Below are 24,062 nucleotides of genomic sequence, written 5' to 3'. Positions count from 1 at the left end.
TGTGAGACCCTGGAATTAGCTGAGACAAGCAAGGGAGTTGAGTCTAGGAATTTTTTTAAATGTGGAATTAAAATGCAGATCAAACTTTTAAGCTTAGGAGTTTTCCATTTTTCCCTTTTCAGTGGAATTTCTCTGACAATTGGAGATTGCGTCTCTTGTTCATATTCCCCTGGTCCTGTACTCCAAATATAAGGCTTCTGCCGCAGGGATAATAAATGAGTGACTCTAAATATTATTTTGTACTTTCCCTGTCCCTTCCCACTGCCCCCCACCCAGTCACTCTTAACCTCTCATTTCCCCTTAAAGACGCAAGTACATACACACCCACACCTACACACACCACAGCCTCGCCTTGGCAAAGCAGTGGGTAAGTTGTTGTTTGTGCTCATGTTCTCGCCGTGTGGAAACGTTCCACCTCATTTTACTTGCATTCAGCGTGTGTTGTGAGAAGTTCTTTTGTATCCATATTATCATACACAATTTTCCCAACTACCATGTCAGAAGGGAGGGAATATGTTATTATTTTCGTTTCATTGGGACTAATAGCTTTGCTTTAGAATTAGCGAGAGCAAGAAGTTCTCCTGTGTCTTAGCCTGTCTAAGAGTTTTGGCAGCTAATTTGTCAATATGACATATTTTTCTCACTAGCCAATTCCCCCTGGAACAGCGTCCACTTAACTTTTTTTTTCTTCTCCCCACCAGAGTCGGATGATCAGAGGGCTTTCTGACCATGGGCCGTGGTTATGGTCTCCTTCCTCCAGCCCCTATATTTGGTCAATTTGTCCCGAAACTCCTTGGTTTTCACTGCATAAATAATAGGATTGAGCATTGGAGGCACAAGGAAGTAGAGGCTGCCGAGCATGGTGTGGATATGGGGTGGAATTCCCCGGCCAAAGCGGTGAGTGAGAAAAGAAAACAGTGAGGGAGTGTAAGAGATCAGCATGACACAGATGTGTGTGGTGCATGTGCTTACTGCTTTTTGGTGGGCTTCCTTAGAAGACAGCCGCATTACAGCCCGGATGATCAGTACATAAGATGAGGCAATAGCTGAGATATCTACCCCAGCAACCAAAAAGGCCACCACCAGACCATACATCCTATTGACTGTGGTGTCCACACACACCATCTTCACCACAGCCATGTGTTCACAGTAGGTGGTGGGGATGACATGCTTGGCATGAAAGGGCATCTGCTGGAGGAGGATGGGCATGGGGAGGATGAACAGGATAGCTCTCCCTAAACTCACTAGGCCAATGAGCCCAATGCGGCTGTTGGAAAGGATGGTGGCATAGCGCAGGGGCTCACAGATGGCCACATAGCGGTCAAAGGCCATGGACATGAGGATGGAGGACTGCAAGGCAGAGATGGAGTGGATGAAGAAGAGCTGGACCAGGCATCCCTCATAGCTGATCTCACTCTGGCCAAACCAGAAGATGCACAGTGCCTTGGGAATGGTGGTTGTGGACATGCCCAGGTCAGTGAGGGCCAGCATGCAGAGCAACAGGAACATGGGCTTGTGCAGGGAGCGCTCTGCGGAGATGGTGAAGATGATGGTGCAGTTCCCGAGGATGGTGATGAAGTACATGGATGAGAAGGGAATAGAGATCCATCTGTGTTTGTCCTCCATCCCAGGAATACCTTGGAGAAGGAAGAAAGAGGGATGGCCCTGGGAGGCGTTGCAATCCGTCATGGTGACACCCTGGTGAAGCACCTTGGAAGAGAAATCAAGAAACTATACGAGCCTCAATTTAAAAAGAATTTAAATTTTCAGAGTAGAAACAAAAGTTGTAATATTAAGATACATGAAAATGATTCTGAAAGCATGATAATGTGTATCATTTAGTGTAGTACTATGCTGTAGTATTAGAGTGGTAATAATACGGCACAACAACATTGATATCTGAGAGAATATATTTCATTGTAAGTGTTTTATTAGGGACAAATTGATTCATTATTCGTTAACAAAACGCCATTAAGTTTACAAGAATAAATTATGTTATTTTTGAAATCGTAGCCACTTAGAGACTATAACTCAAAGTATGTGAAACAAAAATGGGTAGAAATACAAAGAGAAATAGACAAAAAAAATCACATACCTTTCTCAGCAAACAAGAGGTCAGCTAGGTCAGAAAATAGACTGTTTACAAAATATGAGGGTTTAAAAACTTACAGTAGAATTCTTATCCAACACCTAAAGAGTGCATATCTACTGCAGATTTGGGAATTATGGAGACCTTTATGATGAGAACTGTATAATAATGATTAAGAATGAAGTAGGCAATGGGGTTCTGGTCACCTGAAGCTCAGGGAAGAAGCAACCAGAATGTGAATATAAAGCCTAGAATCACCTACCTGAATGTGAGGCAATGAGAGAGTGCAAAGCTAGCCCCACACACCTTCAGATATGTGTGTATGAGTTTATACACATGTATGAAGGCATATCTTAACAAGCATCCATGTGGCTCTTGAAAGGCACACTCCTGGCCCTGCATCTCTCCACTCCTCACTCTCAGGCACCTAGAATCGTGGCTCTTTAAGTAACCTCGGTAAAGGCCCCCAGGGTGCCCAGAATTAGCTCTCTGTTACTCCTTCATTCCTGAAACACACACACACACCAGGTACCACAACTATTATGCATAAGATTGACCTTGGAGGTTGCCCTGAGTTCCCAGGAGATAATGCTGATTGACTTTAGGGATGGTGGGAATGTTCCAGTGCTTACCATGCCTAGAAGCCTGAGAGGGGGGGAGTTGAAGCTAAAAGCTGAGTCTGGAACTAGGTTAGGGTTTGGCAATTTGGGTATCCCAAAGGCCCTCCTTCCCATACATATGTGCATGTGACAGCCAGGGAGGGCTTTCGTCCGTGGCTGCGGTATTCAGGGTTGTGAAGTGGTCAGAAGTATAATCCCTGTTGATGGAAACGCTGGTGAAATAGTGTTAGCAGCCTCCAGTTTGATCTAGCCCTAGCCTCTTTCTGACTTTTACTCTAACTTTTTCTCAGGCTAATAGTGTAGCTCCAGACACTCACCGGGACATTTTCTTCAATACTCAACCCCTCACTCAGCACCCATAGCCTCTCATGTCCCAGCATCCTCTCAACCTTTGGGTCCAGATGTGACCATATTTCTTTACTCATTAGTCTAGAGGAAGCAAGGTATCAAAGTTTGTCAAAAAGCATGTTGCCAAATGCACAAGACAAATCACAAAGTCTTGCGAAGACCAAACCGAAGTGACTCAGAGAGCCAGATTCTAACTTCTGATGTAGTGTGTTCTGCCTCCAGACAGGCTCTGTAGGGAGACTGTTCAGAGTCAGGGGTCAGTAAGAGTGAAACAGTGACAGAGGAATGTGAATGACAAAATAAACGTGCCTGGTCAATTAACATCAGTATAAAAAGTACATCAACATAAACAGGCAAACACAGATGCACCTGCTCCTGGACACATCCACACAGCTTCCCCTAATAACATGCACAAGTCCTGGGCTCAGTCATTCTTTTTCCCCTCTGTCCCACGGTGGCCCTGAGGGGTTCTAATGACAGGCAGCAAACCAACATAATCATTTCTTCCCAGCCTTGCTCCCATTATTATATCTTTAGTACTGTCAAATACCTGAATACAACTGATAAAGAAACTTTTCTTGCAGAATATGCCCCAAGCTCTATCAAGGATCGTCCATTATCAGTCAAAACTTCTAACTTTAACCTGTGGATAATTACACTACTCTGGGACAAGAGCCCCAGTCTCATTTCTCCCCAGATCCTGTGTCCCTATCATTAGCATCGTGTATGCACACAGTGGGCATATATATGTGTCAATTAAATGGATAAATGAATGAAGAAGCAAATAAATAATGTCATTTCAATATGAGATAAGTATGTATCCAATTCATAAGATCTTACATACTTTTGTTTTCCTGTGTATATAGAAACCTAAAGTATCACTATGTTTGAAGGCTATACCTTCTCCTTAAATACATTTATAAATTCTTGAAAAATCCAAGGAAATTTCAATGATTTGTTTTGCTTGAAATCTTGCCAAAATGATTCTGAAATTCATCCGTATAAACAAACATCTAAAGATAATAATGATAAAACAGAGGGGAGCTTACCCTAATGTTCTCACACAAGGTTATCTTGTTCACTCGTGCAGGGTGGCCTCGAGGGATGACACTGAGGCATGGCGTTTCTGGTTTGTGAGGTATGCATATCTTTAACTTGGCCAAATAATTATAAATTGATCTTGCAAGTGGTTGATGCTCATTTAGTTTCCCATTAGCAGTGAATAGGTATTCATATTTCTCTATATCCTCACTAATTTTTACTATTATCTGAGTTTTGTTCTAAATATGCCAATGTGAGGGGTGTAAAAGTGGTTTTTATTGCATTTTCCTTAGTACTCCCATGGTTGAGGTTTGTTTTATAAATTGATTGTCCATATATCTTCTGATAAGTGTATGTTCTTATCTTTCACTATTTCCACTTTTCCTATTTTTCTACCATTTTTATATCCATGAACTTTGTAATATATATCTTAATATTTTGATCTTTAAAAATCTTTCAATTAATTTATTAATTGTTTAACATAGATGCCATGTACATTTCTGTTAAATTAACTGTAAGTACCATAGATTTTGTTGCTACTGTTATAACTTTTAAAATATTTATTTCTAATGGTGTCTTTATATAAAAATGCAATTAATTAGTTTGGGGTTTTGTTTTTTTACTTCGAGTTCAGCAAATTTCTTGAAATATCATTAGTCCTAAAAAAGTCTATCTTGAGTCTTATGAGTTTTCTCTATAGAAAGATCATGTCATTTGTTAATAATGATTAACAATAATATCTTTTTTCTTTTGTGATCTTAAACCTCTATCTTTTCATTGTTCTATTATGTCAATTTGCATAACATTAGCAGGAAACTCTGTGTCTTGGAGATTCTTTTATACTCAAAATAGTGACTAAATGAGAAAAAGAAAGAGTCAGGATGTATTTATATTGGCTCACAAAATAATCTGCATGTAAGGTTTATCACACTGACGGTATCAGGAAAAACGTAAAGATAATCAGTGGCTCTAAAGTGAATATATTAGCTACGAAGTGTCATTTTGAAGAAATTTGTTGAGAAACTTGTGCCATGGCTTCCCCATTGACATATGTGCTTCCAGACTTCACAGTAAGTCACCCAGCAGTCACCTTCATCTATTTCGAATCTAATCCCAGATCCAGAGGACCCTGAGCTCTCATACTGTCTCTGGCCAAAGGCTAACACTCTTACTGCAAATAAATACTCTTGGTCTAAGAAAGTGTGAGAAATCAGTCAATCAATCAATGTGTGTGTGTTTGTTTGTGTTATTCTCAATTTCCTGAGGCTATAAGTAAATAGTTCTTTTTTGACCACTTTTCCTCTACTTCCAGCACATGGAATTTTTGTACATAAAGAGAATATCTCTCCATGGTTCTTACCATCAAATGTACTACATTGCCTCCTGACCTTTCCCTGGGGAGAGTCAAGACCCACAGGGCCATTAAAGGTCACGAATAGCTTTGCAGGAAAATAGTGTTCTATGTATTTAGCAGGTATAAATGTTGTTCTAAACACCTCAGAAACTCTCAGATAATAAACAGTACTGGCTTGTTAAGATTAGCAGAAACAGCACCTCTAGTCCAAGGATAAGAGGTACTTGAGAAAGTAGAAAATTAACTATAATTTTGCCCCGTTCGTCCTTAGGGTGTGGAGAGAGTAAACTACCTCCTCCCCGTAAAAAAGTCCAATATTCTCAGGCGGATCTGTCTGGTGTTGACGCCGTAGACCAAGGGGTTGAGAACAGGGGGTAAGAGGAGATAGAGATTTGTGAGTACAATGTGGACATGAGGAGGTACTCGGTGACCGAAGCGGTGAGTGAAAAAGGGAAAAAAAGCAGGTACATAGAATACAAGAATCACACAAATGTGGGCTCCACAAGTGCTAAATGCTCGGAATTGGGCATCCTTTGAGGGCAGGTGCAGCATGGCCCGCAGGATCAGGCCGTAGGAGGTGGCGATGAGGACCACATCCATGCCAGTGACTGAGAGTGCCACGGTGAGACCATAAATGGTGTTGGGCTTGATGCTGGCACAGGACAGCCTGGCAATGCCCATGTGCTCACAGTAGGTGTGGGGGATGACGTGATGTCCACAGAAAGGTAAGCGTTCAATGAGAATGACAAAGGGGAACACAAAGAGAAGGCCACGGATCACACATGCCAGGCCAATCTTCCCAATCACCATGGCACTGAGGATGGATGTATAATGAAGTGGACGGCAGATGGCCACATAGCGGTCCAAAGCCATGGCCAGCAGAACAGCGGATTCCGTGGCAAAGACTGTATGAACAAAAAACATTTGGGTGAGGCATCCATGGTAGGAAATTTTGTGGGACTTAAACCAGAAGATTGTTAACATTTTGGGCAACGTAGTTGAACAGAGCACCAGGTCCGTGAGGGACAGTAAACACAGGAAGAGGTACATTGGCTCGTGCAGAGCTCTCTCCTTCACGATGGTGTAGAGGATGGTGCCGTTGCCAACCAGAGCAAGGATGTACATGGAGCAGAAGCGGATGGCAGCCCAAAGGTGCTGGTCTTGCATACCAGGGATTCCAAGTAGAATAAATGTGGATGGATGGAAGGCAGTGTCATTGGAGATGGATGCAGAAAGCATAATGATGCAGAGAACCAGCCTTTATCTTAACAAAAATTGTTAGAAAATGAAATAAAGTCACCCAGATGCCATTTATTCCTCCTAAAAATCCATTTAATTTCCTGCCTCTTTTCCATTTTCACCAATTCTATTCTACAGCAAGCCTTTCTCATTTCTTTCTTGGGTTATTAAAATAGCTTGTAAATCATATGCCCACTTCTAGGATTTCCATCTTCTAGTGAAACCTCTGCATTGCTACCTAATATTCTCACATGTGAAAATCATCAACTTAATACCAATATAACCTTTCTTCGTGTAGGCTGTGCAGAATATCTTGTGTTATCTTCCTCTGGTCTACCCTCCACTGCTTCCCATCTTGTTCTGGGCCCTGGGACAGACTCCCCTGCCCTCTCACTTCTGGTTGTATCTGGCAATGAGAAACACCAACAGGAGACTGGAGGGAGGTCATGGGTTTATTCCTCCAGCTCCCTCCCAGCAGGGTTGCTGCAAACTGGCTGCATGTCTCTGCAAGCAGCTTTCTCTGGTTCTGGGTTTCTCTTCTAACCGTATTCTCCTCTTGTCCTTTTAGTCCAGGGGTTGTGACAGTAACTGCTGTCACTAATCCAGGAACTTCATAAGCACCCGATATTTTCTTACACTTACCCACACCTTTGAAAGTGGTTTCCATATTACACTATCCTGAAATTCCCTAATTCTGGCACACTCTGTTTCCCTCTAGGATTTTGGTATGAAAGCATGCAAAACTCTTCTTGCTTTTGCCCACATATTTAGCATTATTGACCAACACACTGCACCATATACTGCATGGTACAATCATGTCTAAGTGTTTTGAAATGTCTAAAAGCATGTTTAACACACCTGCATGACTTATGGTGCTTTTTTGCACAGAATGGATATTCCCATTTGGTCCCTGACAAGTAGTTAATAGTCATTCAAAACTCACATGAGTACATATCCCTCCATGAATCCCTTCTGCTACAGTAAGAGAATGATACAGCTTTATCTTAACTCCCTTAGGAAGTATAAACTTGTTTTATAATTATGTGTATGCCTCTTGCCCCACTACACTAGGAAATTTCTGAGTCCCTTTTTTTTCTCTATATCCAGCATCCCTTCTTTACATATACTAGGTCAAAAATAATGTTTGACAAGTAAATAGATAAAGGACTGAATGCAGCAATTGAATTTTTAATAGACTTGGATAAGTTACCATGGTAGGAAGATAGTGTTTAGTCTTGGAAGTCCTTACAGAAGATCTTTCCTCACCAGATCTATAATCCCCATCACGTTCTTTTCAATCTGTACATTCCAAGAGATTCTCCTTTTTAGCTCTTCAATACATTTATAATCTAATCTATCTATATAGCAAACTTCTATCACTTTCTTGGTTGGTCACATGCATTTTCTGATTGATTGCTGAGCATTTTTCTCCTCTCTCCCAAGGTTAGGCAGTGACACATCCTTTGTCTCCACGTGCTCTGTCTCTGCCAGCACTAAACTAAACATGGGATGGGTCCTTCTGCAGTGTCTTGATCACGAAATATTACAATCCATACCTTGTCCTTATTTCTCACTTTATGCTAAGTGTGCCCATGTGAAGACTTCCCCTCTACTCCTTTTAGGGAAAGGCATATCCATGAATCACAGAAGGACTGTTTAAGACCCATTCTAGAAAGCAACTGTTTAACTCCATTTTGTATTTATTTGTGCCCCTTCATGGTGTATAGGATGGGTAGGCATCTTAGTGCTTGCTCCGTTATTCCAAAAGAAGAACAAGACACTCATTCGTAAATGCGCTCACAAGTACAAACTCATGCTTACGCATATAAGATAACCTAAAACTTTCTGAGGTGGCATGTCAAATTTTAATCTCCAGGTGGCTGGCCCTAGTATGGTATGGCCAGTCCTAAGTCTATCATGACCATTGATTCTCTTTAAATTGTTTTACATCCTTAGCAATTAGCATTTTGACTTTCAGAAGAACCTAGAAACATTTTAGGGAAAGCAATGGGAGAAGCTCCGTTAAGCTCCTAACAGGCACTTCTCTTTCATGCCATTCTCTTACCGTAAGCGTTGCCTCTTAGAATCCATATTCAAAGTTCTAATCTTAGCCTTTCTCATTTCCTGGAGCTCACTTTCCCCCCATTTCCTTCTGTCCTCTCCACCACCTTCATTTTTCATCAGCTCTACCCGCTACTAGCTTTACTCCCTAATAGATCTACGTTGCTCACCACCGGTTTATGCCTTGCAGGTCCTGGTCCTGGAACCATTTTGCAAAGGAAGGGTAAAAACCAGAGAATGCAGAAACACAGCAATTAAAAAAAAAAGACCAAAGAACAAAAGAAGTAGTCCTGGGGTCAGAAAGGACAGACACAACCACAAAGGGGATGGACATAGGATCATGCTTCCAGTAGAGAAGAACCAACACAGTGCCTGGAGGAGTGGAGTGCAAATATACTTCCTTGTCCTCTCCAGGGATTCAAGACACGTTAGAACAGAGAACCTCTGAACCAGAGGGACATATGGGTCTCAGGTCCCAAGGCCCCAAGTCAGTCTAAGATATGAGCAAGAATTAAACCAAACTAATACTTCCCAGCTTAGGACTTTTACACTTCTGCTCATATTAATGGCGGTTTGGCAATTTTGGAATCTAGAATGGTAGCATATCTGAGTCTCAGCAGGGTTTGATCTAGATTGATCAGTAATTTGATTAAAAAATAACTCTGGCAAGTGTCAGATTTACCATGTCTCCAGCTCCAGTCTAGAACTCCTAAAACTTCTTGTGCAGGGACTGTTTCATTTTATTTTGAATCCTAGCAAAAGCTTATTTCACAGTGTATGATTAATAAATGTCCATTGAGTTGAAATGAGCCTGCTTCTAGCTTTAGACAATAAACCCTGGCAAAATTTTTCACTGTGGCTGCCATTCTTCTCAGGTGGGAAGAGGTCTTTTTTTTAGATATTTACTGCAATGTTTAGTCTTGCTTGGCAGTTCTCTCCATCTTCCCTCAGTAGAGAATCATCACTAACTTTGTGTTCAGCCCATTGTTTAGAGTACAGGCTAGTAATTTACTTGTGTGGGGCAAATATCTAACACAACGTACATATAAGTCTGAAAATCATAGATAACCAGCCTGGTATAGTCTTATTCCGCCAACAGGAAAACCCTTCATACAACCTCACATCCAGTCAACCAGGAAAGTGTACTTTCAATGTCTAGTGGAATTTATCCCTTGTTCCACTCAACTCTTCCTTTGTGCTCTTACAAAATACTTAACTGTTCTGGGAGTGTTTCATTTCCACGTCTATGTAAAAGTAATAATAACTTGGGAGTGCTTCATTTAAAGAAGAGCTCTGAGAAATAAGTGGGATAACAACTATTACCTTATTATGGATAAAATAAGTCTTTCCCCATGACTACTCATAATTTCCTCTCTGATTAGATTGAGTTATAAATCCAGGTAGATTTCCATCATGCAAAATAGGGATTTCATTCATTACTTAAAACTCATTTGCTTCAATTCTTTTATTCAGCAAGTACTTATTGCATACCTGTTCGAGACTAGGAACTTTGCAAGTGATTAGAATGTGATGGTAAACACAGCAGAAACTAAGCTGGTCCTTGATGACACAGTGTAGGGAGTAGACATTAAATAACTATGTACACAAGCAATTGCCTTATTAGAGTTGTCATGAGTCCTGAAATGAAAAGAACATTGTGCAGTGAGAATGTGTACAAGAGATATTAATCTAATGTGCAGGGTTAAAGGAGGAATATTCGAGGAAGGATTCTTAATTGAAGCCTAAATAGAAATTGCCAGGCAAAGAATAAAGAAAAGCACAGTAGAAGAAACAGGAAGAAATCTGATACCTTTGAGAAGCTGAAACTTGGTGAGTATGGTGGTATACTGTCTTAATTTATTAACAGTAACATCAGTCTGCCCAAACGTGGTCATTTTCTACAACTTCTTCAAAATATGGGGCTAACATTATTAAGATTCCTGGAATTTTTTTTCAACAGAGTATATAAGAGAGGCAGTTGAATTTAGAACAAGCTGAGTTTAGAATAAACAAACATTGACTGAAATAATATACAATGGAATCTAAATTGGGTGGAGAAGAAAGAAAAGGAAGGCAAGAGATGATGGCGTGGAGGAAGGGGTTCCTGATGAATTTTGAATATGCATGAAATCTTTATTGGAGAGCACATGGTATGTCAGGTATTTTCATAAAACAGGGTATAAGAAGATGCCTAAGACTAAGTTTTTGCCTTCAAGGTACTCATAATATAGGTGTGGATAGATAATTACACAAGCAAATAAGATGATGGCTTATAATAGTGGCATGAATAAAGCAGCCCCTTCATGTGTCTCTTCTAAACTGCCTACAGAGTATTACAGACAACAAAAAAAATCACCACTCATATATACAAAGGATCTTATTTTAGAATGATAGTTTTACTCTTTACTTCTTACTCCTAAGGAATTTAATATGTTCATCTTGATTAAATATATGGCTTCTTTTCCAGTTGAGAGTTTAGGAAATAGGTATTTTTATCCTGGGACAGTTTCTTAAGAGGAGCATATATGGCTTCTGCTCAACTCCACCCAACACACGCTGTATCCACACCAAGTTTGTGATTCTTTTGTTTCTGTTTTTGTTTTTTGTAAAATAACAAAACACTGGCTATGATAACACAAAAGAAGAACATCACTCTTGAAATTACTTGCTCAAAGAGTCAGGGAAGAGCAAATTAATTAGAAATAAACATACACCAAGTGTGAATAAATGTAAATCAAGTGCAAGGCTCTGATTTTCATGGAAGGTTGCTCTTTTTATTAAAGTCTTCCATTCCCTGCAATGATCCTAAAGACAATACTTATGCATGATCCTGAGAACAACTGAACTGTTGAAGAGTTTCAAGATGCAAAGAGACACAGTCGTATGTGGATAGTAAAATGATCGCTCTGGCTTTTATAGAGAGAGTGGATTGGATGGAGCAAGGTTGTAACTCCTTGAAAAGGATAATTTTGAAATGCTCTCAAAAGAGACAGGTAATAGATAAGGGCCCAGATAGGCTGAAAGACCATGACAAAGGTGAGAATATGATGTGTATATCTCCTGTAATGACTTGTAAGCCCTTCAGACTCAAATATTCAACTCAAATACTGAGTTCATTTTGTTGGAGGGTGACTTAAGGGAGATAAGGGCGAAGCCACAGGCTCCTGGTGTTAGACTTCAGGTTTGTGGTGGTGCGATTTACTATAAAGGAAAACAGAAAAGGAAGAGTATTTTTTAGGGAGAAGGTTAGTGAATTTCCAGGTCAGTTTTGGAGAAATTAAGTTTGAAAAGTTTAGGAACCATTCAAGTGAGTAGATATCTAGGAAGAAATTGGATAAAGAACTCAAATTTAGACAGATCTGGGTTTGGATCTTAAATATCTATTTGTCTTTCTGTAGTCTTTGTAAGTCTGTTTTATTTCCTCATTTGTGAAATAAATTACCTAATGTTACCTTTTCATAATTCTTTTTAAATTAAATCAAATTTTAAATTTGATTTTAATTTTTAAAATTAGATCAAATTTAAAATTTTTTAAAATTAAATATAATTTTAAAATACATTTTAAATTAAATGTAATCATTTCAAATTAAGTTAAACTTGTAAAATATGGGCCAAGGGTAGTGAAAAAGTTTTGAAGCATGCGATTGAAGAAAACAGATGCAAAAGATAATCAACTCTATGAAATTTGAGGTGGGTAGGGAAAAACAAGTAAAGCAAGTGAAGGACAGAGGAGGAGGGATTAATAACATATAGAATCAGGACTGAAGGGTGAGCTGTAAGTTTGGTAGTCGTAACAGAAAGAATTGATAGCTACTTAAAAGGGAAGGAGGCTTTGTCTTTGATTCAGAAACTGAGAAACACAGGGGTGAATTGCATGTTAGAAAATATCTAGCCTTCAAATATCTCAAAACGAGAAATAGGAAATACATAAACCTTAATCTTAACGCTCTTCTGTACCCATCATCAGCTTCTTCACACAAGTGATGAAAAAACTAAACCAAGAAAATTCTTGATTTTCTAGAAGTCCCAAAGACTTTCTTTCTCCCCTCTCCCTCCTGCTTATTCTTTGTACATGAGTAGAGCTATAAAATTTCAAGTTAAAAGTAGTTACAACTTTATGCTTATGTCTTCCTGCATTATACAAAATTTCATCTAATTGATTTTACCTAAATATCTCCTTCAGGGGTCCTCCCTACTCATTGTGTCTTCTTCAAAGTGAAGAGGAGAACGAATTTGTCCTGGATCTGATTGGTCTTCACACCATAAACTACAGGATTTAGAGCAGGAGGGATGGCCACATAGAAGTTAGCAAATAGGATGAGCATGTTTCGAGGCACACCGTGCCCAAAGCGATGCGCAAGAATGGAGAAGAAGGCAGGAGTGTAAAACATGAGGATCACACAGACATGGGAACCACAGGTGCCGAGAGTCTTTTGGCGGGCACCCAGGGATGAGAGTTGAAAGACAGCACGAAGGATGAAGAAATAAGAGACAGCAATAAAGATCACATCTGAGATGACAGTCATGAAAGGCACAGAAAATCCATACCAGATGTTGATGGAGATGTCGGCAGAGGAAAGCCGAGCGACACCTATGTGCTCACAGTATGTGTGTGGGATGATATGTGTCCCGCAAAAGGGCAACCGTTTCAGCAGAAAAACATCTGGCAGGATGACAGAGAAGCTCCTCACAACAACGCTCACCACGAGCTTGATAATCACCTGAGGAGTCAGGATTGTGGTGTATCTCAAGGGGAAGCAGATGGCCACATAGTGATCCAATGCCATGGCCAGCAGGATGGCTGAATCCACTACAAAGCTGAAGTGGAGGAAGAACATCTGGGTGAGACAACCAGTGAAGGTTATTTCCTGGGAGCCAAGCCAGAGGTTACTGAGCAGTTTGGGGACTGTGGCAGTAGACAGGATGAGGTCCGTGGTGGCCAGCATAGAGAGGAAGAAAAACATGGGCCCGTGGAGGCTGTCCTCAACTGCAATGAGGTAGAGGAGGTGCCATTGCCCGCGATAGCCAGAACGTAGATGACACAAAAGGGAATCCCAATCCAGACGTGGAACTTCTCCAGGCCAGGTATTCCAACAAGGATAAAGGAAGCAGGGTTGTAACAGCTCAAGTTATACATGGTCTTTTCAGTCTGGGATCCACTGGATTCCGAGCCCTGAGAACAAATCAGTATCAGAATGGGCTGTGAAAGACAACAATCCCGCTCTGGTGCTGACCTCACTGAGGACTGCAGGGTCACATCCAGGGTGCCTGCATGAGAAGGAGAAGCACCTCCTGTCCCCAGGATGAGTCGGCACCCACAGCTCTAAAGTTGTTGCCCCTTTACTTTGCCAGTGGCCCCATATCATTTCTTTATACATTTATTAATAAACCATATGGGATGGTTATTTTTATAGGTCACAAATTTCATGTGATTAAACATAAATAACTGGCCCTTTCTCAATACAGAATATTCAGGATAGGTCCAGGTTCAAAAGGAAAAAAAAAATGTATGCATGAGGAGGAGGGAGGAGTGTGTGAGGGAAGAAAGGGAGGAGAAGAGAGAGAGAGGAAAGAACATTAAAACTGTTAAATGGGATGAAGAAAGGGGAGTAATTGATTTGTACACAGTACATATTGTCTCAGACAACGGGTTTGATAAAATAAACTGAAGAGTTTCAATAAAGTAGCAGATAAAGAAAGGGAAAGGAAAAAGAAAGAACAGATTCCAGGGGTAGGTGGTATGGGAGCTTTTGTTACACAGAGATTGAAATACGGTACAGATTAAGATGTGTGCTCACTGGGCTGTGAATATATGAGAAGGCATCTACCAGTAAATGCAAAGGATAAGTGAGCAACATTCCCCTGACTCAGGCAGAGAGCAGTGAGCTCAGAGGATGACCTCAGGGACACTGTCAAAGCTTTGGAAGATCTGTTCCCTAACATAAATTAGGAAGACAGCTCTACCCATCAGTGAGTCTAGAAATGCCTCTATAATAGATATCAGCCAGTGTGATTTAGCCTAGGCAAAGTCAAGCAGAGCAGATTTTCACCTCCTAGAGATGGGAGGAAGAGTAATAAAGTTTTGCCCCCATGTTTTTATTTCTGATCTGCCCATGTTGGACTCCATCTTTGGGAATTTTCAGTTTTGCACTAAATAGAGCCTGCCTTTGGAGGTGACTTTTGCACTGGAAATAGCCTTTGAGTTTTACCTCTGTCATGTGATCTATTTTATGAAGTACTTTTGACCTTATACTGGAGAATCCCAGAATAACCTGACCCATCTTTAGACCAGTTTTGAAGAGGCTTCGTTCTTATCCTCCCCTCAAAATTTACAGAGTCATTCAAAACCTTTGGGGGAAGGAAGTAGATTTTGTGGACAGGTTATAAGAGCTGGATATTATTGCATCTGGTGGGTATCTGTGGTTTTGTGCACAAGGAGGGAAGCGTGGATTGAGCCATGTAGGATTTGGTGACATCTCTACCAGAACCCCAGTCAAATTTTACATAGTGAACTTCTTTCTCTCAGGGGATGGTTTTGTCATTGCCAACGTCCTTAATTAACCAGAGTGAACAAAGCATCTACCAAGGAGGTATGTAACTAGTTCCCACTGTCCAAAGGGAGCTCCCTGCCCCTGAAGAATGTATGTTCTAAGTGGCATCTCCAGATCTGTTACAGATGGAACTCTTTCAGGCATTGAGCTTATTAGAAGAAAGAGAGCAACAGTCTTCGCAAAAACCTCCCTTAAAAGGTTGGCTGCATCATCTTTTGTGGCATGAAGACCAGGTAGACTGAGAAAGCTCTAAAATGTCTCTGTAATTTAGGCTAGACTGCACGTCAGTTCTTTGGAGCATAGACTCACTGCCTCCTGACATGAAATGCATTTCCTCGGGGTCACTGGGGTAAAAACATAAAAGGAGAAAAATAAAACCTCTAATCATTAAAACTACAAAGAGGGATCAAAAAGAAACATCCCAATCAAGGTCTGCTGCTCTAGTCAAAACCTATTCAGACCTCAGTCTTTTACCCAAAAAGCTCTTCTTTCCTAATGAAGTCCCCACTGTGACCTGTCACAGTAGCTGGTCTGCACTGAAGCATTATGCTGTACACCAGAAACTGACACAAGATTGTAAACTGACTACACGTCTAAATAAATAAATAAATAAATAAATAAATAAATAAATAAATAAATAAATAAATAAAAAGAAATCAATAGTTTCCTTTCCTTTCAGGGTCCAATTACCATGGAGTCATTGGTGTGAGACTGTCTTCCCCCCAAAGTCACATCCTCCAGGGCACTAAAGAAACCTGAGGCTACATTATTTGATTAAAATCGCAGGGTCAGTGGATTTTTGGATATTTCTTCTCCCTGATTAACTATAGTTTTCAACTCACCAAACTCTGCCTTCAGTCTCTTGCTTCACAGGAGTAGTAGGAGGTAGCAATATGAAGGAAGAAAGTAAAATTTTAGGCTGGAAGAGATTCCGGAAGAGAGGAGAGAAAACATTTATGCATTTCCTTACATTCCCAAAAGATAGACCTCAGGCTACGTGGACCTGTCCATTTCCCGTTCCCAGACAAGGAACCGAATCAACCATTTTAACTCTTCCCTTGAGATGGAATGCAGCTTGGTGGGTTTAGTGTGCTTTTTATTGGATTTCCTAGGAGATTCAGCCTAGACAATTCAGACCCAGTCTGATGAGACAGAATTCTCAGTGGCCTTGTACATGTGGTTTTCTTTAATTAGTCTGTTTGTATAATCTCACACTAATACTGTACATTTTCAATTAAAGTTTGCTAGCCTTGATATTGGAAGGTAAGTGCTCCAACTTTTTCTTCTAAAGAATTTTAGCCGTTCTCAGTACTTGGCATTGCCATAAAAGTTTTATAAGCAGCTTCACAACTTACAAACACACACATACACACATTTAGAGTTTTAATTTTGATTGCATGGAATCTATATATCAATATGTGAATACTTTGTATGTTTGTAATACTGTATACATTTGTATTATAAAAATAGAAACATGATATATGACTGCATTAATGTAATCTTTAAATTTCCTCAAAAATGGGTTAAGATGTCCATATGTTCTTAAAAAATACCAATACCCTTTTTTGTTGAATGTAGAATATTTGTTTTCTATAGCTGCTATATCAAATTATCACAGACTTCATGCCTTAAAACAACATAAATTTATTATCTTACAGTTTTGCAGTTCAGAATTCCAGCATGTCTCACTGAGCTAAAATCAAGGTGTTGAGAAAGCAGTGTTCCTTTCTGGAAGTTCTAGAAAATAATCTGTTTCCCTGCCTTTCCATGCTCACATTTCCCTCTGATTCTCCTCTTCTGTCTTCTTCTTCCCCTTCCACGAAGCTCTGTGATTACATTTGGGTCTCTTGGATAATCGAAGAAACTCTCCCTATTTTTAGCTCTACTGAATGATTTCATGATATTCATCTGAAACTCAATTCCCCTTTGCTATGTCACCTAACGTTATCACAAGGGTTTAGGATGAGGGCATCATTTAGGTGGCCATTATTCTGCCTACTACACCAGGTCTCACAGTTTGCAAATTAAGTTAATCAATCTCTCTAATCTTGATTAATTTTAATTTGCTAGGTATGTTAATAATAATAGATATATTTAATGCCTCATTTGACTCTGTTAATTTCTTCTTGCTTCTTAGTTGATATTTTACATGTTGAGACTATATTTTTACACTCACATAAGTTGCCTATTTTCACATATCCTCGTGGTTTGCAGCGTCATTCTGAGTGGGAGATACCCTCTAACTTTTCTTTGTTACTTCCTTCTTGTGCCCATCCGCCCAGTTGCCCCATCCTCTTCTCCTAGGCACTCTGTCCTGAACCAGAGTTTAATGTGGTAGTTTCTGATCCTGATCCGGTGATGATTTTATGGATATCATAGATCTAGTTTCTGAGTCAGAAGGAAAATAAGTTTGATTCCTGAGAGCAGAATTGCCCATACCCTCTTACTTTTCTAAGCAAACCGCTTTCTAAAAACTTTAATTATGGAAAGTAGTTTGATACCAGGTTTGGGTGTGTGTGTGTGTGTGTGTGTGTTTGTATGTAGATACATTAACATTTTGATGTGCTTAGTCTACATTTTAATAAGGAATCCCATCTCTCATTCTTGGTTTCAAGTAGTAACCTCAGTTTAGGTTTTCTACATAAAAGAATTTTTACAAACTTGCAGAAGCTACCACTTCCTTTTTCTAGATCTGGAACCCGGACTATCTATGGATCTCTGTTCCTTCTGGTTCATAATCCTTGTTTTATACTTTCTTTTCTGATCTGCAGGATGTAGGAGTGAACCTATAGGGTCTCAGAGGTGAAGCAACACTCAGGAGAAAAATAATACCATACTTTCCACCTCAGGGAGACTAGATGAGAGTCACCTGGGTTGGGAGAGTGCATCACTCAAGGAAGCATGGGAAGGGTGGGGGCTGAAGACAATGAGAGTGAAAAAGAGTTGGGATTGGACAACTTGGAGAGATTAGGGGTAAAAATCAACAGGTTGTCCATTTTCTTAAATCCTAAATGCTGAGACGTCTGGGCAGAAGTGGCAGAACCTTCCCATCCACCTCTAGGCCCATGGAGGGGAAGAAGGAGCAGTTCTTGGAGAAGTCACAGGGGCTGCCCCTCAAAATTTGGACGTAAGTTTTCTCAGGTGAAGGGAGGAATTGAAGAGTCAAGTGGGGCAGTGCAGGGCAGACCTGTTTGAGCTGAGCCCAGACTTCCCCTTGGCCTTCCGGGCAGCCCCAGGGGGTGTGGCTGTGCTGCTGCTGCTGCTGCTGTCCATGTTCTCTTAGCCTAGAAGCAGCCGCCACCAGGGCAGCAAATGCCTTCTGAAAGAGGAGGTTTGCAGAAGGGTCCCTACACTGTGCCGTTCTCATTTACTGACTTCGGCAAGTTGATCTACCTCCAGAGGGGATCTAATTAAGACTTTACACAATCATCATAAGGCTGCTGGGCAAATGGAGCCTAAAGGACTCTACATTCTTTTTTTTTCCCCTGAAGTTTCAACAACTGGATGCACTGCAGGGTGTTATCAGGGCCAGAGACCCAAATAGTCACTCAGCTCACAGAAGCCCACTGGCCATTCCCATTGGCAGAGGGCCCTATGAAAAGGCTGGGGAAGAGCTTCTCTAGCTTTCTCCAAACCCCTCTGAGGTAAACAGACCCCCAGTGATTCCCGCGTCCTGGTGTTCATGATGTTGTGCAATTCCTTCCCCGTGCGAGTGAGCAGAATTTGTGAATTCCTTGTAAGCAATGGAATGTGGCAAAGGTAATGGAATGTCAACAGTATGGTTATGTTACAGTATTTGAGACTGTCTTCCTAGAGTAGTTGTCTTTTCCTGATACCTTGGAAGAAGTAACAGTCATATTGTAAACTTCCTATGGAAAGACACACATAGCAAAGAACTTTGGACAGTCTGTAGCAGCTGAGGGCCTTGGTCCTATAAATGCAAGGAACTGAGTTCTGTCAACAAGCTAAGTTAGCTTGGACCCAGATCATTCCCTACTCTAACGTGCATCCTAGCTGGCGCCTTGTATATATTCCAGTGAGAACCTAAAGGAGAGAACCTAGCCAAGCTGTGCTCAGATTCCTGAGCCAAAGAAACTGTGACATAATAAATGAATGTTCTTTTAAGCCTGAATTACTGGATCCCGTCAATGAATTCAGTAAAGTTGCAGGATACAAAATTAACACACAGAAATCTGTTGCATTTCTATACAGTAACAATAAACTATCAGAAAGATAAATTAAGAAAACAATCCATTTACCATCACATCAAAAAGAATAAATACCTAAGAATAAATCTAAGGATGTAAAAGGCTTGGCAAAAGATAAGACAGTGATGAAAGAAACTGAAGACAACACACACAGATGGAAAGATATATCATGTTCATGAACTGGAAAAATTTGTACTCTTAAAATGATCAAACTACTCAAGGCAATCTGTATATTCAAAATAACCCACATCAAATTACAAATGGCATTTTCCCCACAGAATTAGAGCAAATAAATTGTGTATGGAAACAGAACAGACTGCTATAGCCAAAGCTACCTTGAAAAAGAATAACAGAGCTGGAGGTCACACTAAACAAAGCTACAGACTACTAAACAAAGCTACAGTAATCAAAACAGCATGGTACTGGCACAAAAGCAGACATATGTAGATCAATGGAACAGAAAAGAGCTGAAAACCCACACACTTACAGTCAATTAATCTATGACAAAGCAGGCAAGGATATACAATGGAGAAAAGACAATCTTGTCAACAAGTGGTGCTGGAGAAACTGTTCAGTTTACATGTAAAAGAGCAAAATTAGAACATTTTTCCACATCATATACAAAATAAACTCAAAAGTGATTAAAGGTGTGAATATAAGCCCCCAAACCATAAAATTCCTAGAAGAGATCATAGGCAGAACACTTTTTGACGTAAATCTTAACAATATTGTTTTGGATCTGTCTCCTAAGGCAAAGAAAACAAAGGCAAAAATAAACAAGTGGGACCTAACTAAACTTAAAACCTTTCGTCGCAAAGGAAATCATCAACAAAAGAAAAAGACATCCTAGTGAATGGGAGAAGATATTTGTAAATGACGTCTCATAAGAGGTTAGTATCCAAAATATATAAAGAACTCATACAACTCAATATAAAAAAACCCAAAAACTTGATTTAAAAATGGGCAAAAAACCTCAATGGACATTTTCAAAAGAACACAAACAGGTGGCCAATAGGCAGGTGAAAAGATGCTCAGCATCGCTAATCATCAGGGAAATGCAAATCAAAACCACAATGAGATATCACCTCACACTCATCAGAATGACTATCATTAAAAATACCACAAGTAACATATGGTGGTGAGGATGTAGAGAAAAGGTACACAGTCGGTGAGAATATCCAAAGAAAACAAAACAATAATTCAAAAAGATACATGCATTTCTCTGATAATTAGTGATATTGAGCATTTTTTCATGTACCTGTTGGCCATTTGTATGTCTTCGTTGGAGAATTTCTTGTTTAGGTCTTCTGCCCATTTTGGGATTGGGTTGTTTGTTTGTTTGTTTGTTTGTTTTGTTATTAAGTTGTAGGAGATGTTTGTATATTCTGGAAATCAAACCTTTGTCAGTTGCATCATTTGCAAATATTTTCTCCCATCCTGTAAGTTGTCTTTTGGTTTTACTTATGGTTTCCTTTGCTGTGCAAAAGCTTATGAGTTTAATTAGGTCCTATTTGTTTATTTTTCCTTGTATTTCTATTGCCTGGGTAGACGGCCCTAGGAGAACATTGCTCAGATTTATGTCAGAAAATGTTTCGCCTATGTTATTTTCTAGGAGGTTTATTGTGTCTTATCAGCCAGTTTGAGATTATTTTTGTGTATGGTGTGAGGGAGTGCTCTAACTTCATTGATTTACATGCAGCTGTCCAGTTTTCCCAACACCACTTGCTGAAGAGACTTTTTTCTCCATTGTATATTCTTGCCTCCTTTGTTGAAGATTAATTCACCATAGTTTGTGGGTTAATTTCTGGGTTCTCTGTTCTGTTCCATGGATCCATATGTCTGTTTTTATGCCAATAACATGCTGTTTTGATTACTGTACCTCTGTAGTGTTGTCTGAACTCTTGGAGGATTGTTTCTACAGCTTCATTCTTTTTCTTCAGTATTGCTTTGTCAATTCTGAGTCTTTTGTGATTCTATATAAATTTTAGGATTATTTGTTCTAGTTCTGTGAAAAATGTCCTTGGTAATTTGATAGGGATCACATTAAATCTGTAGACTGCCTTGGGCAGTATGGCCATTTTAACAATATTGATTCTTCTAATCCAAGAACATGGGGTATCTTTCCATTTTTTAAAAGTCATCATTAATTTCCTTAATCAATGTTTTGGAGTTCTCCATGTATCACTAATTATCAGAGAAATGCAAATCAAAACTACAATGAAGTATCACCTCACACCAGTCAGAATGGCCATCAATAAAATATCTTCAAATGATAAATGCTGGAGAGGGTGTGGTGAAAAGGGAACACTCCTACACTGTTGGTAGGAATGTAGTTTGGTGCAGCTATTATGGAAAATAGTATGGAGATTCCTTAAAAAAATAAGAATAGACTTACCATATGATCCAACATTCCCACTCCTGGGCATATATCTAGAGGGAACATGCACCCCAATGTTCATAACAGCACTGTATACAATAGCCAAGACATGGGAGCAACCTAAATGTCCATTGATAGATGATTGGATAAAGAAGTTGTGATACAGTTATATAATGGAATACTACTCAGTGATAAAAAATAATAAAATAATGCCATTTGCAGCAACATGGATGGACATAGATATCGTTATTTTAAGTGAAGTAAGCCAGAAAGAGAAAGAAAAATATCATGATATTACTCATGTGGAATTTAAAAAAAAAAAGAAAGAAAGAAAGAAAAAAAAAAAGAGGTCACTAATGAACTCATCTGCAAAACAGAAACAGACTTGCAGACATAGTAAACAATTATGGTTACCAGGGGAAAGGGGGTGGGAAGGGATAAATTTTGGAATTTGAGATTTGCAAATGTTAATCACTATATATAAAAATAGATAAAAATACAAATTTCTTCTGTATAGCACAGAGAATTACATTCAATATCTTTAACTTTTATTACATTCAATAACCTTTAATGAGAAAGAATATGAAAACAAATATATGTGTGTGTGTGTGTGTATATATATATATATATACTTGACTGGGACATTATGCTGTACACCAGAAACTGATGCATTGTAACTGACTATCAACCCAATATTCATAGCATCATTATTTACAATAGTCAAGGTATGGAAGGAACCTAAGTCACTGACAGATGAATGGATAAATCATACTATAGTTGTATTTCTCAGTTTGACTTATTTCACTAAACATAATGCACTTTAAATCCAAATGTGTTGCTGCAAATGGCAGAATTTCATTCTTTTTAAATAACTGTATTATAATAATGTATAATAATGTATAACTGTATTATAATAAATAAATGTAATATTACATTGTGTATAATTATCACTATTTATTTATTCACTCACCTGTATAGATACCTAGTTTGCATCCATACCTTGGCTATTTTAAATAATGCTTCTGTGAACATTGTGGTGCATGTATCTTTTTTAGTGTTTTCTTTTTTTTTTTTTTCAGTTATGTACCCAGGAATGGAATTGCTGGATCATATGGTATTTCTACTTCTAGTTTTTTAAAGGAACCTCCATACAGTTTCCATTGTGGCTGCGCCAATTTAATATCCCACCAACACTGTACTTGCATTCTCATTTCTCCACATACTCACAAATAGTTGTTATTTGCTGTCCTTTTGATAACCATTGTGATCGGTATGAGGTGATAGCTCATTGCAGCTTTGACTTGCATGTCTCTGACGATTAGCAATGTTGAGCACATTTTCATGAGCCCTTTGGATATCTGTGTACCTTCTTTGGAAAAATGTCTATTGAATCTTCTGTCCTTTTTTTATTTGGATTCTTTGTTTTATTGATAATGAGATGTACGAGGTGTCTTTAAATTTTGATATAACCCTTATTGGTCATATCATTAGCAAATGTTTTCTCCCATTCAGGAGTTTGGTTTCTCAGTTTGTTGATAGTTTTCTTTGTTGGGCAAGTGCTTTTAAGTTTAATTAGGTCCCATTTGTTTAGTTTTGTTTTTCTTCCTTTTGCCTTAGGAGACAGATCCAAAAATCTATTGCCATGGGTTATATCAAGAAGTGTCCTAACTATGCTCTCTTTTAGGAATTTCACTCTTTCAGGACTTACATTTAGGTCTTGAATTTCTTTTGAGTTTACTTTTCTACATGGTGTGAGGAAATGTTCAGTTGTCATTCTCTTGCATGTAGCTGTCCAGTTATCCCAGCACCAAGTATTGAAGAGATTCCAGGACACCTTTGGCATTTTACTGAGGAGAGGATCTGGAACGGGGAGCAACTTAGAGATACCTCATTCTTTTCAGCAGAGGGCTTCATTTCTGGGGCCAGGAGTCTCTGTTATAAAGTGAATGCCCCTTGATGTGCAGATGTTTCTCTGTGGTATACGGAAACTCAGGGCTTCCAATTCTTATATCTGGGTGTTTCATCCTTAACTGGAGGATTGAGCATTCTAGTAAATTAGAAGCCATCATTGTCCCTGCAGAGTCATTTGTCAATAATCAAGGGTACATATTTTGCTAATGAGTCAGAATGCCAGTCATTGTAGCAATGGGGTGACAGGAAGGCAGAGGTCAAAG

The 24,062-nt window shown here is 39.4% G+C and overlaps 2 protein-coding genes and 1 pseudogene across 2 annotated transcripts; all 3 read right to left on the bottom strand.

Moving 5' to 3' along the window:
- Nucleotides 1-711: 711 nt before the first annotated feature.
- On the bottom strand, nucleotides 712-1,689 carry LOC102530963 (olfactory receptor 52M1-like). Its single transcript, XM_006203439.3, has one exon. It carries the CDS (start codon nucleotides 1,687-1,689, stop codon nucleotides 712-714), a length of 978 nt encoding a protein of 325 aa, XP_006203501.2.
- Nucleotides 1,690-5,740: 4,051 nt separating this feature from the next.
- Nucleotides 5,741-6,691, bottom strand: LOC102534159 (olfactory receptor 52D1-like). The gene has a single exon (XM_015238393.3). The coding sequence runs from the start codon at nucleotides 6,689-6,691 to the stop codon at nucleotides 5,741-5,743; it is 951 nt and encodes a 316-aa protein (XP_015093879.2).
- Nucleotides 6,692-12,948: 6,257 nt separating this feature from the next.
- On the bottom strand, nucleotides 12,949-13,889 carry LOC102530705 (olfactory receptor 52H1-like; annotated as a pseudogene).
- Nucleotides 13,890-24,062: the final 10,173 nt, after the last annotated feature.

Source organism: Vicugna pacos, chromosome 10 (assembly GCF_048564905.1).
Source record: "Vicugna pacos chromosome 10, VicPac4, whole genome shotgun sequence".
Taxonomy (NCBI): Eukaryota; Metazoa; Chordata; class Mammalia; order Artiodactyla; family Camelidae; genus Vicugna; species Vicugna pacos.
The sequence above is the reverse complement of the archived record's forward strand: the minus strand, read 5'-3'. Positions and strand labels throughout refer to the sequence as shown.